Source organism: Rhinolophus hipposideros (genome assembly GCF_964194185.1).
Source record: "Rhinolophus hipposideros genome assembly, chromosome: 14".
Classification (NCBI taxonomy): domain Eukaryota; kingdom Metazoa; phylum Chordata; class Mammalia; order Chiroptera; family Rhinolophidae; genus Rhinolophus; species Rhinolophus hipposideros.
In genome coordinates, this window is record NC_138060.1 from 20,464,453 (window position 1) to 20,478,533 (window position 14,081).

Consider the following 14,081-nt stretch of genomic DNA (forward strand, 5'->3'; position numbering starts at 1 on the left):
GGTCATCTGGCTTTGTCTCCCAGGGCACAGTGAGAGAGAACTGCCTGGTCCCACTGGGAGAGGGAGAGGGAGAAGAGGGGAGAAATGGAGACGGAGGCTGAACATAGACCATTAATCACAAAGCAGAGTACAGCAAGCACTGGCAGCAGCTGCCACAACTCTAGCCAGGCCATCTCCTACTTCCATCAGCCTCAGACAAGAGTTGGCACAGAGGTAAGCAACTCCCAGAAGCAGGAGGCAGGCATTACCTGTCCTGCAGGAATGGACTCCAAGGAATCAGAGCATCCCCGGGCAATGGGCTGGTCCTCGAGAGTGAGACTGTCGGTGGATGAGAGGCTGCTGGCCAGGGCCTCCTCTTGCACAAACATGATTCCTGGAGAGACCAGGGGCAGGCAGGTGGGACAGCGGGGCAGGGAGAGCAGCCATTCAACAAATGGGGCTGGGCCCTTGAGATATCAGCATGGCTGGGGGCTAGTCAGACCCCCAAATACAGCAACATGGATTACAGAACAAAATGGTAAAACTGAAATCTTAAAATAACTTGAAGAACAAATGACTGCCTATCTAGTCTCAGGGTAGAGAGAGACTTTCTGAGCCTAAATCCAAAGGAAGAAATTCAAGTGTGACTACATAAAAACTAAATATAAATAAAAAAAAAAATCCTAAAATAAAATGAAATGAGAAAAAAGTACTTGCACTATTTGACAAACACTTGTATCTTTAATCTATAAAAAGCTGTTACAGATGACAAAAGTGGGAGAAAGTTGGAAATCCCATTAGGAGACTGCAAAGAAAGAAGACCTTCCACAGAAGAATGGCCAATGGATGGAACACGAAACAATGCTCACCCTCACAGGTAATCACAGAAGGGCGAGTTGGAATAAGACATTAGTTTTGTCTCTCGCTTTGGCAAAGGTCAGACTGACTGTGTGGCTCGGACCTGGCCTAACTGGGTAGAGGCGGGCAGGGGATACAAGCTGGCACGCCCGATGGGAGAGCAGTTTGGCAATATGTCCCTCAAGAGCCTTAAACGTGTTCACTCCTGGAGCCTCTTCCCGGCGAAGTGACTGATAAAGCCCCACCCCATGATGTGACACCTCCGCAGCTTCAGACGCACAAGAGCACAGCACCACAAGGACAACCCATGCCCAGCACCTGTGGCCTGCTGCCCACAGGACACGCCCACTGACCCCCCCAGGTAGCCCCCCATGGACAGCATACCCTGACGCATGCACCCCGGAAACACATGTATTTTGAAATCCTGCCGAGGCTGTTGTAAGACTACAGCATGTCTGGGCCCGTTCTCTCCAGACGTTTCCTAGACTGCTGGAGGCTCAAGTGTTTTCCCGTTTTCCTAAGTGCAGCCAGTTGGGTGCACACTGAGCACCCACCCCTTGTTCCACAAAGACCTGGAGGCGCCCAGGGCGTGGCTCCACAGCCTGGCTTCACCCCTGGTCACCACGGTTCAGTGAAATAACTGGGCCCTCAGCGCCCCAGAGGTCAGACCCTTGTCCAGCTCACCTGCTGCCTGAGGACAGGACAACTCATGGAGCCCAGGGCCTCTGCCTGTGGGCTAGGCAGGCCCATGGCCCAAGCCCGACTCCCCTGCCCCCAAGCAAAGCAGCAGCCGCCCTGAACAGGCAGGCAACGTGATAGGCAGAGCTCTGCATGAAGCGCACTGTTCTCTCATTCAACCCAGCCCCACCCTCTTCCCTCACATGCTCAGATCCTCCTCATCCTCTAGGGTGCCCCTCTCACGCCACCTCCATTGCAAAGCCCTCTCTGCTCCAGACGTACTTCTCCCTCTACAAAAATGCTCCCAAATCCTCCTGCCCTGTTCTCCCTTGGGCTCAGCTCCCCAAGGTTCTCAGGGGCACTGTCCTGGTCATCTTGACCCCCCCCATAAGGCCGTGGGAGAGGGAAGTCCTTATTGGTCAGGTCTGATGAGCAAGGAGCAGTGCTGTCCTTCCCCAGCATTAGCTCATGCACACCTCTTACAATTTACCACAGTTCATCGAATCTAAGATGCGTAGATGTGGTGTCATCTTGGTCTTAGCAGGTGTCCACGGAAGTTTTTCACACGACTCCGTCACGAATACCAGCTGGCTGACAGCAACTATGAGACGCCACTGACTGAAAGACGCATCTCAATTTCAAAGAAGTCACAAGGTGGAAATGTGTGCATCTTAGAATTGATGAAGTGGAATGTGTACACTTTACAGTTGAGGAAACAGCTTCAGAGAGGCTACGAGTTGCCTGAGGGAACATGGCCAAGGAAGATGGGATGCGAACTCAGCTGACTGACCTCAGGTGCCTGCTCTGAACCCCTCTCTACAGCTCCTGAGCTCCGCGCCCTGCCTAGAGAATCAACCCTGGCATTTTGTACGTTAGCCCACGTCCGTCAATCCTCCATGGCACCAACAAGCTGGCTAACAGCTCCCGAGATGACCAGAGGTGGGTGTTTCTGGACAGCGCCTCTTCAGGCAGGCCCCTGAGCACCCAGTTTATTCACAAGTATGTTTACTTCTAGACAATCAGGCTGGGAGCAAAGCCGCTTCCCCACAGGAGAAACTCTTGCCCATTCAGACAAGATCCAGCAGCACACAGCTGAACACAGACATCTGTGGATTCCTCCATTTAGTGGGACAAAAAGCGACATTTTCTTGCCATTACCCCGCCCGCCCCAGCCCTCTCTGAAGCCAAAGAAATGAGGATGGGGATAACCTCTTTGCTTCCTTCCTGGACTACAGTTGGTACAAATAAGTGGTCAGAACAGGCCACTCAGAGGATGGGCCAGGGGACATCAGGAGAGTGCTCAGATGGGGGCCCGAACTCTTGTTTCTCACAAAAAGGAAAAAGATGTGCACACAAGACATCCACTGCAGTTTTATTTATAAGAGGTGCAAATCTGGAGACAATGTCTAAATGTCCAGCAGCTGGGAAAGGAGAACAGACTACAGTGAGCCGCCCAGTGGAATGTCCCCAGGAATGGGGGGGCAGTAAGGAAGGGGCGCTGAGGCCTGGGCCTGTCTCGTACAGAGGCTTCACCACCAAAGGGGGCGCTGCCTGCAGCTGCGGCCTCGGGGCAGATGCCTCACTCCCCCACCCGTGGTCCGCTCGTTCCCAGCTCGCTCTCTGCTCACTTGCTCACTCACACACTCATTCATCGACCCTACAAATGCTGACTGAGAACTGGCTGGTCCCTGGCCTCGAGGACCAGTCGCATCTCCCTGTCCCCTCCCTAGTCGAGTGGTGTCTGCAGTGCTGTGACTGGGTAGCATGGGGCTGTGAGGCCCAAAGAGGGCTTTGACCCCAAGGCAGGAGAGGCGGTCAGGGAAGCATCTTCAATGACACAACACCCCCCCCCCCGCACCTTTTATGTATAAAAATAAACCCAGAATCTCTCAGTCAAGTGTTACAAAAGCAAGCTGACAATCACTCCGGCACCTAACATCACCGTCTGTTCTCATGAGCGCTCTCCCACATCTCACCGGGTGGCCTTGGTGCACTGCCCTGCCGCAGGCTTTCACTTAAACCTAAGCACTTCTCCCTTGGTCCTACCCACGTTTCCTCTCTCTGATGTGACGGCCACAGAATATTTTATACCACAGCTTAATCACCTTCTCATCCTCTGACGTCTGTCACATCCCCGGCTTTGCTAGCATAAATAACGCTGCAGTGAGCATTTCATCTCCCCTTCCCGTTATCTTATCCCACCAGGATAAAATCCCCACCAGTGGGGTTACCAGGTCAAGGGGTGGGAACGTTTTTCTGGCTCTTGAAACATAAGGTCAAACTGTTTTCCCAAGACCTCACACCAAATTCTGCGTCTCCAGGAGCCCGGGTGGGCGGGCGGCGTTCCTTCCTGTGTGACCCGAGCCTCGGCTCCACTCGGGACGGCACACCCTCCCCTCTTCCGTGGGGGCCAGGCCAGCAGACACTCTCATGGGACCTGCTTCACTCACTCATCTCCGAGGATGCCTGGGTTCAGAGGTGAAAGCCCTTTGAAAATGCTAAGACAGTGGGCAGGTGAAAGGGACTGGTCTTCCATGGGTCCATGGACAGCCTGTCAGGGCCCCACAAATAGAGACTGGGGCTGAGCCAAGGAGAAAAAGTGATGATAAAAGAAAGCTCCCCATGCAGGGATCAGGGTGGCCAGCTCAGGAAAGTAACAGTCCTGGTCCCCATTAATAAGGCGCCAATCCGCCCACAGTGCCTGTAGGGAAGTAGGGTTCTTATAAGCCAGCAGCCCCGAGCCTGTCCAAAGAGCAGCCTCAGGCCCCATTAGATACCCTATGGTACCCTGAAGGAATTGGATGTGGGTGTCAGAACAAGGGGGGTGTCCTCACTAAGCAAACAACAGAGCTGAAATCAGGCCAGGCACCCCCACCATGTGACACCCCGTGGGGAGCTGGCCTGCAGACAGCACTGCACCCTCCCTGTATCTGAACCCTGCAGGGAGCAGGTGCCAGCATCTCCCCACAACCCCAGCCCAGCCAGGGAGCCCAGCAGGCCCTGTGTGGCTCTGGTCGGCAGAAAGCTACATACATGATTACCTTGGTTGGAGAGGATAGGCTGGGGCAGGGAGGCAGATGTGGGAGCCACGGTGGGAGGGGAGCTGCTGGGTCTGATGCAGGGAGCAGGTGAGAGCCGGCAATCCTCACCGACCTAGGAGGAGTGCTTGAGTCAGCCCAGGAGAGAAAGTTCAGGAAGAACAGAACTTGACAAACCAGGGATGAGGGGAAACTCAAAAGGTTCTCACAAACATTGATGATGGCGAAACTGGTCTCATCTAATCCTCAGCAACCCCGTGTGGCAAGTATTATCACTGTTCCCATCTTACAGATGAGAACAGAGGGTGTGTGACTTGCCCAAGGTCATGCAGCCAGGAGGAGTCAATGGCCCTGAACACTCCCACAGCCCAGTTCCACTGCGAGCCCGCCCGCTCCTTCCTCAGCTGGCTCTGTACCGCCACTCCTCCCACACAAAGGCCCACCTTCTTCTCAGGGTTGCTCAGCTTGGACTTGACCTCCTTGGCTTTCTGAATCGCTTTTAGCACTTCCACGGTGTCCAGCTCTTTCTCTGTGGTCACCGTGTTGTCCAGGCAGACCTACAGAGCCCAGAAATGGCTATCAGTCTAGGGGCTGGCAAGCATGGTGGGAGCAAAATGGCAGGAGCCTTGCCGAAGTGTGGGCCAAGCCCTGTGAGGCTCAGTGCCCTGGGAGGTGATTTCCTCCCCACCTGCAGAAGTGACCCAGGAGCTCCTGAGAGCTGCCCACGGAGGCCCCACACTACCCAGTCTGTCTCTGGGAGTCGCTCTCCAAAAAGGTGAGGCGGGGTACAGGGTCCACTGAGGTGGCCTCTTGGGTGGCTGGGATTGGGGGAAAGCAGTGACTTGAACAAAGCCCTCAATTACAGCGGAACTGAGATCAGCAAAGAACATAGGGAAGGCATTTTGGGCCGGGGAACGGGGAGCGCAAAAGCATGGGAGCAGGCACCCCTATCTGCAAATGCAGAAGGGGTTGTGGGCTGGCAGGCAGTGTGGGACATGCAGTGCAGTCAAACAAAGGTCCCAAGGGCCTGGAGCTGGGGAGGAGGAGATGTCACCCTGTGAACATTGTCTTGGTGACAGTGTAGAAGGAGCACTTGGGGCCGAAAAGAGATGGTGGGTTTGGGGTTGGGGGTAGGATGAGGGAAGAATGCAGACTTCTAGGTATCTTCTGGCCTGGGACTGGGAGAATGGGGGAAGGGCCTGCTTGGAGCTGAGGTGACAGGTGAACCTGGCTAAAGATCTGTTTGGTTGGCATGGAGCAGGTGGCCAGACACACTCAGCAGGCAGCAAATACTGGGCTGGGTTACCCTGGCAAAGATGGGCACACCCTTGGGTTTGTTGCCAGACTATGGCCAGTTGTCCAGGAAACATGATTATTTTAAGTATCTTATTTCTGGCCCTTGCCTTCAATCATCAATATAATTTTTTAACCAGCTGAAGACAGTCCCTCCATACTCAGTCTGCGCCTGTTGGTTTGCAGGGAGCCCTCCTGGCCTGAAGCTCTGACAGGTGACGCCGGAGAAGCCCTCTGGGGAATGATGGTGGCCAGTGGTCTCTGACAGGAGGGGCTGCAGGAGGGGTGAGGGGGCTTTTTCCTGGGGAGGCAGCAGACTTCCCAGAACTGAAAGGCCCTTCAGGGTGAGGACATTTTTCTGAAGCAGGCGAGGGTACAACGGTGGCTATCAGCCCCGCCTCTGCCTGTGAAGACGCGGCCTCCGTCTAAAACGTCTCCTGGACGGAGCTAGCCCACCCCACCCCACCCTGGCAGCCTACCTCCGAGGCCCGCTCTCCAAATTGAGCCAGCACCTTGGTCCGGTAGTCGGGGATGATACTCAGCGGGTTGCCCAGCAGGAGCACGTGCTCCAGGCACGGGAGGCTGCCTATGCTCCTGACCTCCGCCATCTGCAAAGCACGAATTCCATTCCCGTCCCTTCTTCTAACACTTCGGCCACATGACAACACCTCTGATGGCCTCTTGTGGATGAGAGGAAACTTACCATTCTTCTTTAACATGACAAACACCAAGGCAGTCATCCCAGAACCCCGAGAGCCACTGGAGACACAGCTCACCTGCTCGATTTTGTTGTTACTGAGATCCAGGTTGACCAGGGAGTAGAGCTTGTGTAGGCCACTCAGACTCTCCAGGAGGTTCCCCGCCAGGTTCAGAGTCTTGATGTTCCCCAGTTTGGTGTGAACCCCTTTCAAGGAGGAGAGCTTGTTGTAAGACAGGTCCAGGTGCACGAGGTTGTACAGGTGCTGTGGCAGCAATGAGAACAGGGTAAAGTGATTCAGGCCAAGCCTCCAAAGAAAGGGGCCTACCACCGGTATAACGGGCCATCCAACCGAAAATGACCACTTCCGCAGGTCAGCTCCATTCCCATGCACAAGCCACTGCCCAGTGCCACCCCCTGCAGAGGCAGCATAGCCCACAGGATAGGCCTGAGCTTTGAAAACGAGGCTGTCCATCCTCACGATGAAAGTTTGTCATCTTCACCTCCGCTCTATTTCTATTTACGTATCTTTTCTAATTTGGGGGAACTACTGCAACCATCGCTAAGTGCATCGCTGGGACCCCAAAGGGACAGCAGCTGCCCCTGCCCCTACAAACCTCTGGTGCACCAGACACCTTTCGAGTGCCTGTGAGAGAAAACTCCAGGGTCTGGTCAAACTGCCAAGGCTGTGTCAGCGATCAGCCTTCTGAACTCGCCGGGACCTTGTAAGAAGCCCACAGGCGGCGCTGGTTCCAAACATATTAATTACCTGCAGGTTGTCCACAACTAGCACTCCATTGTGACTCAGGTCCAGGAACTCAATCTTCGGAATCAATTTCTTGGGGGGAGAAAAGGACAACATCCAACATTACTCGAGGAGGCTGGGCCCTGCTTGACCCCTGCGTATGGTGGACAGACCCTGGGACTCTTCCGGCAGCACGTACAGGAACACACAGGGGCTCCAGTGATGAGCATGTCTCCGCTTTTACAGTGCACACGGCTTATGAAAATGACAAATGGCAAGGTCCTAGAAAAGGAAGCCTTTCCGTTTTGCTTCTCCAACCCTACCCACTGAGAAGCACAAATACAGGAATCACACTCCTATTGCCCAGATGCCACCTGGATGTCACTCTTACATAGGCACACCTGGAATCTGTGGATTTTCCCAGTCCATTCCTTAGAAGTAAATTTCATCAATCAGTTTTTATATCCAATGTACATATAACTAACATGCCTCATTTGGTTCTAAGTACTACCTATTTTAAATAATCCCTAAAAATTTAAAGTTAATTTAAAAGTTACAGGCAATGCACAGAACATGGGTTTTCTGTGGTCCTTCCAGAAAAAGCCAAGTTAAATACCCAACCTCAGGTTTTGGTAAGGCTAGAGAAGCCCTGGCGCCCGCTGCTCAGCGCGTACCACAGACTCGTCAATCTCAGAGATGCCGTTGTGACTCAGGTCCAGTGTGGTCAGTGCTTGCCATGTGGGGATGATGGCAGTCACAGGGCCTTCCAGGGCTGTGCCTTCTGGCTCCCACTCATCAAATTCCGAGGCTTCAGGAATGAGGACTTCCTGTGTAAGAACATCTGTTGAGCTCCACACTTGGGCCCTCACGCAACACTCACTAGGAACGCAACCACTGCAAAATTTCAGGAAGGGCTTGAGCATATTTAGTATGTGGAAGTGAACTTGCATTAAAATTGAGCTTTGGTTCATATGTCTTTAAATGATTGTGAAATAACTGAAAAGCTTAGTAACATGACAGCTACTTGGAACATGCTCTGGCCCTGCTTCAGGAACAAATGCTTTCCAAGCCCTCAGGGGCCTTTTTCTATTCGGTGATGGCTTTTCTGGCTTAATCTCAGAGGCTAAAGGTCAGTATTCATAGCATTTCCTGGCAACTGTGCTTTCAAAGCTGGCGCTGTGGTCCCCACTGTAGATAGCAGACCCTTTTAACCATTACTCCACAGGGCTCAAATCCAACACGCTGAGACAAGGGCAGCAGCACGGAGCACAGGGCCCCCTCTAGGGAAGGGAGGCGAGCCCCCGCATTTTGACTTTCCATGTACACAAGACCTCCCTTTCCTCAATGGATCGTTTTGGGCCCCATAAGCCAGGCAGCAGGGAGTGCCTCAGACTGTCTGACACCCTTTGCTCTCAACACAAGTCTCCTTTTTTTAGCCAGTCAGCCTCAAATTTTATCAACCCCAAATCTTGATCAGACAGTTTGTCGTAAAAGGAGCCACAATTCTTTTTTCTGGAAAATAATTTTAACATTACTAAGATGCAATCTATGAAAAGGTAAAAAGAAACCTCTTACATTCACAACTGAAGTCTTTCTATTGCTCATATATAAACAACAAGGCCTAACATATCCCCAACTCACCTGTTTCCTTCAAGTCCACAAAAAATAAGACACACACGAGTGCTAAGCCAGGGCTTTTTAGAGGCTTAGAGAAACATTTATATCAATCTGTCTAATAAACCTCCTGCCACTTACCACTGCTTAATAATTTATCAAAAACCAGTGACTGTTTTTCAGAGGCAGACAGAGTGGGGGATCCAGCTCCTCAAAATATCCCGTTTAACTGTGTGATTTTTGACAGAGATGTGGACTAAAGCGTCCTAGGGGCTGCTAAGTGCTGGGAGGTCCTGTGCGGCTGCCCAGGCCCAGGGCAAGGTCCAGCTTCTGATTTCTGATAGACAAGGGCAGTGCTCACACCCACCCTAAGGTGGTGGGGACCGCAGCACAGGCTCCCCTGCAGAGTCCCCAGGCAAGAAACGAGAGGCACTCACCTTCATCGAGGTTGCTGAGAAGCGCATGCTCATCGTGGCTAAGGTGGGCTTCGATGCGACCAGCCCCTGGATGTGCCTGGCGTCACAGCGACTTATCTGGAACAAGGAAGAGCCATGTCTCAGTAATGGCACGGTCGCTCCATCAGCAGGCCTGGGAAGTGGGTTTTCGTCACCCACACAAAAAAGGAGCACAACCGTTGGGTGAATCCAAATCCTTAGAGACAGGAGGTGCGTCAAACCCTAAGTCTTTCTTTTTCCCAGTTTTTAAGTGCTGATGAAACAGTCTCTCTAGTATCTGGTAAGACTCACAATGAACCATGAACTCCACTTTTTCTGTAAGGGGTATTTGGGGCTTGGCAAGTACACAGAAGTGTAGGCCTCAGAGACCAGAGCTCAGAGCAGTGGGCCCTCCAGCTCACCCTACCCACCTCTCTGGCCTCCACTGTCCTGAGTGAGGAGGGGGTGTGTGTGCAAGCCACCTGCTCGAGTGCCACAGACCACAGACCACAGTGGTGGAGCCTCAGCCTGCCGAGCCAGCGCAAGGCTGAGCATTCCTCCAGCTGGCCAGGCCTCACTCGGCCCACAACACAAGTGCCCATCAAGGGAGATGGTCCTCCAGGTCTCTGAGACAAGCACAGAAGGTTGCAGACGAAATAGTCCAACGGGTGGCAGAGGCTCTGGAGTCAGGCTTGGCTGAATTAATTGTTCAGTTCTGGCCAAACCTCCTTACTTCCCTAAGCCTCAGTTTTCTCAGTTGTAAAGTGGGAATAAAAGTACCCGCTTCACAGGACTGTAAGGAAGGGTCCATTAAAGAGTGTACATCAGACACGGGGCACAGGGCTGCACACAAAAGCCACGCTAAAGAAACAGATGCTTTAATATATTTTTTATTATTTGTTACTGAGTCCCCTTTCATTTTAAGAATGGTAACAAAATTGGCATCGTGAACCCAGGAGTTTAGCAGTGAGCAATGCCAAGTATTTCTTGCTAGGTGTGGGCATGCCAGGGGGCAGAGAACGCTCAAAGCCCTCTGCTGACCTGCCTTGGGAAACAGACTTGGAACTGGCTCTGCCTGACCCTCACGAAGACTTCCTAGCACTTCAACTTGAACAACAAGGAGGCCCAGAAGGAGCTGGGCACTGGTGCTCTGTCCTGTCCCAATGCTGCCCATGCCAGGGACAGGGACACGCTGACTAGCACAGCACAAGCCCCCTTTCTCTGCCTTCTGGCGGGCTTTACTTACCTGGATGGAGTCTGCCACATACTGACGAACAGGAAAATAACAGTGCCTTCCAATTAAGTCCAGACACTTTACATTAAAAACATTCCCTGGCCACAGAGTCACAGGTAAAATGACGCCTGTGCAGGGCTCAGCCTTGCCTGCACTCTGGGGACACTGGGCCTTACCTCCACCTGATGAAGAGACTTGAATATTGACAGATCAAAAGGCAGGAGCTGCTCCTGAATGTTGCTGGTCCCGAAAGGTCCTTCTGTGCCAGAAACCTGTAGCCACAGGTACAGCTTGAGTTAGGGTTGCTGCCATCACCACGCCCATGCACGTTCACAGGGCAGTGCTGCAGCAACTGCCACATCTGACTTGAAGTTCTGCCTGGCTATGGGAGGCAGAGTAGGCATGCACCCCACTCATCACGACCACGATCAACAAAGCAGCCTGAAGCGGAGGTTTAAAGCCAGGGACGTTGGGTCACGACTGCCCCCTGGTGCTCACAGCCAGCAGCACAGCGCCAAGAAGGCCCATAAAGCCTCCTTCAACACAATGCCAGCCCGTGAGCTATTAGGCTCCACACTGGTGTATGCCCACCATGCCCACAACTGAGCTGCTGCAGTTTTACCTTAAGGTACTTAAGGCGACAGGTGAAGTCCAGGATGTGCCCAAGGTCAGTCTTGGCGTCCCCGCTGGCACACGTGGGCTTTCCCTGCTGCAGCTGCTGGGTGACCGCATAGAGCTGCAGGGGCCCGATGACAAAGACCTCGCCGGCCCCCAGGAGCTGTTCTCCTGCAACAGCCATGCCCTGCAGGGTCAGCCTTCAGCCCTAGCCCCGCCTCCATCATGCGGTCAGGGTGTCTGCCCACCTGGCTAACAGTTAACAAGCACTTGGCAAACACCCGTGAAGTGCACTGCACGGTGTCAGGACGAAGGCACAGTCCTGAGCACAGGAGATGCTGCCCTTCTGAGCTCACGGGAGCACAGGGCACACCCAGGACATGTGATTACAAAGGAAGGAAGGGCTATGGAAAGGTGTGGCTGGGAAGCATCCCTGAGGTGAGACTCAGTCAAAATCTGAGGCATTGAGCCAAGATAAAGCTGATGCCAGGCAGCACTGTGAGCAACAGACTCACGCGCAAACCTCCGAGGTGCAGATGTCAGTGAGGTGAAGCCGAAGACGCCAGCACAGTGCAGGCCCTGAGAGCAGGCGGGCATTCTGAGCCAGAGAGACTGGCACTTGGTCCTCACTCTGCTCCTTCCAGCCATGTACCCTCAAGCAGGTTACTGGGCCTCTCATCCTCAGTGTGCTCGTCTGCACCCCCTGGGGGGTCGGCAGTAAGATGCCGAGCACTGGGCTGGATCACAGGCAGCACACATTCCATGTGAGCTGTTACCACGCTCTCTGACGGGGCCATAAGCCAAGCTCAGCTTCCGTTTGCCATCTGAACCCTCAGTTAAGGATAAACCAGATCCAAGAGGGCAGGATGCCATCCACCTTCCCGAACTCCACCACAGGCCTTTGGACCAAATCCTGAGCTTGGGGTTGGCTCCCGACACAGGCACAGTGAAGGACCACAGCTCCTCACACCTGGCTATCTACAGGGTAGGCTGCCAGCACACTTGACTGTGGACCAGGCCCAGGGACTTGCGCAACCCAGGAAGGTGGGCCCTGGCTAGGACTTACTTGGCACAGACCAACAGAAGTTCTGCGCCACCCTGGACACCTAATAGGGATGGGCAAGGTGCACCGAGTATTTTGAGGACCCCCTGGCCACATACCTTTTTCAAAGAGCTCCTCGGCCAGTGCTGCAGTGATGCCATTTATTTCCTACAGAGAAAACAAAACCCAGTTAGGAGTCCACCTGACCTAGTCACCAGGACACACACTCTCTATCTACCCTCTTGGCCATTGCAAGGCCAACTCTCCAGACAGTTACACAAAATAAGGGAGAGAGTAAACCTGGAATGAATCAAGGCGCTTAGAAAGGGAGACTAAATATGCCCGGTAACACAGACATTTGAAGTGTCTCCTCAAAGGCAGAACAGAAACAAGACTAATGCTGCTACTTCAAGGCACTGGCTGAGAAGGAGGCTCAGTACGCTGGCAAAGCTTGGTTGTGTCAAGCACTGGCCAGGAAGCCAGCAGCTCCCCAAACTGGCCCTGGAAAATCGTAGGAGAGGGCATGGTGAGAGGAAGTCCTGTTTCTTCTGGAAGAGGGGCTCCCACGACCCTTGTGGGATAAAAGACCTCCCAAAGCCAATCTTCCCTGACAGTGAACATTTCTACTTTCTTTCATGTTCCAAAAGTGTCTTAGGAAAGAGTGAGCACTTGCTCTCTTCCTGTGCTTATCCTTTCAAGCCTTGTACCAGGACCACTTGGCCCCAGGGTAATGAGGAAGAAGCAGGAAAGGATTTCCTTTTAGAATGTGATGAAGAAGGCATGACAGGGATAAGCCTTCGGTCACATCAACAGCTAACGTGCTGGGGTCTTAATTCATGCTGGGCCATGGCCTCCGTACTCCCTATGGGGTGGCCTACTCAATCCCTCCAACACCCTGCGCGAGGAACACATTGTTTTGAACCCTGTTTTACAGATGAGCAAACAGAGGTGAGAGGTGCTGTAACTCTCCAACTCGACATGGCTAGAAACTAGCAAAACCACACTTCCAAGCACTTGGCCTTGAAGCCTCTCTACACAACCAATTGCCTCAGCACTATAGTGGTGTAATTGTGGGGTTGGCAGGGTCCCTAGTCCCTCAGCCCCACATCCTGCAGGTATGAATTTTAACTAATTGACAAATGGCAGCCAACAGGCCTTTTCGTAAGCAGGTCCAGATGGAGGCGGCACAACTGCCTTCATCACTCACAGCAACGTCTCTGCCACCAGGACATGGAATTCACATGCATATCGGATTTGAAAGGCGCCAGGTAGCAGGAGACAGGGCGTCCTCTTCCTGTTTTTCTCTTTGGTTTGTTTGTCTCTTTCTTATCTTCTATAGCATAATGGATATTTTAAAGGTTGTTTATGTGCTGCAAATATCTTCTCCCTGTGTATGCCTTTTAACCTTTGTTCACGGCAGTTTTCCTGACACCGAGACAGTTTTTCATTTTTATGTTGTTTAATCTGTGATTCTTTTCCTTTGTGACTTCTGGGGCCTCTTTCCCCACCGTAAGATCATGCAAATGTTCTTCTTATTTTCTTTTAGCACTTTATGGTATCTTTTTAAAAATGTGTTTATTTCCTTAATCTGTTTAAAATCTAGTTTACAGATAGTATGAGGATAACTCCCAGCCTCCCCATAAATAGACGAAAAGCCAAAGAGAAAAAAAATGAGCAAACACAGCCCCAGCAGTAAGGGTCTCAGGGTCTGGCAAGATACAGGCTAGAATGTAAAAGGGCCATCAGAAGGATGGAGCAGGCTCGGAGCAGCGCAGAGAGCTCTATCAGTTCACACGAGTTCTATCAGTTCACATGAGTTCAACTTCAGTCTCTTGTAACAACTTAAGCTCAATT

At 52.6% G+C, this 14,081-nt stretch overlaps 1 protein-coding gene across 7 annotated transcripts in view; it reads right to left on the minus strand.

Annotated features, from left to right (window-relative positions):
* Window positions 1-14,081, minus strand: part of NISCH (nischarin) — a 30,963-nt gene that overhangs the window by 8,337 nt on the left and 8,545 nt on the right. For 5 of the 7 annotated variants that reach the window (XM_081072728.1, XM_081072730.1, XM_081072729.1 and 2 more), the window contains exons 4-14: window positions 12,347-12,395; window positions 11,193-11,356; window positions 10,747-10,842; window positions 9,340-9,435; window positions 7,963-8,115; window positions 7,313-7,381; window positions 6,623-6,808; window positions 6,326-6,454; window positions 4,997-5,110; window positions 4,557-4,668; window positions 249-373 (exon numbers count right to left, since the gene is read on the minus strand). In XM_081072728.1, the coding sequence (XP_080928854.1) occupies window positions 249-373; window positions 4,557-4,668; window positions 4,997-5,110; window positions 6,326-6,454; window positions 6,623-6,808; window positions 7,313-7,381; window positions 7,963-8,115; window positions 9,340-9,435; window positions 10,747-10,842; window positions 11,193-11,356; window positions 12,347-12,395 (1,293 nt within the window). Of the gene's footprint in view, window positions 1-248; window positions 374-2,862; window positions 4,014-4,556; window positions 4,669-4,996; window positions 5,111-6,325; window positions 6,455-6,622; window positions 6,809-7,312; window positions 7,382-7,962; window positions 8,116-9,339; window positions 9,436-10,746; window positions 10,843-11,192; window positions 11,357-12,346; window positions 12,396-14,081 lie in introns of those variants that run through there. The other 2 variants (XM_081072734.1, XM_081072733.1) reach the window with 2 other exon arrangements.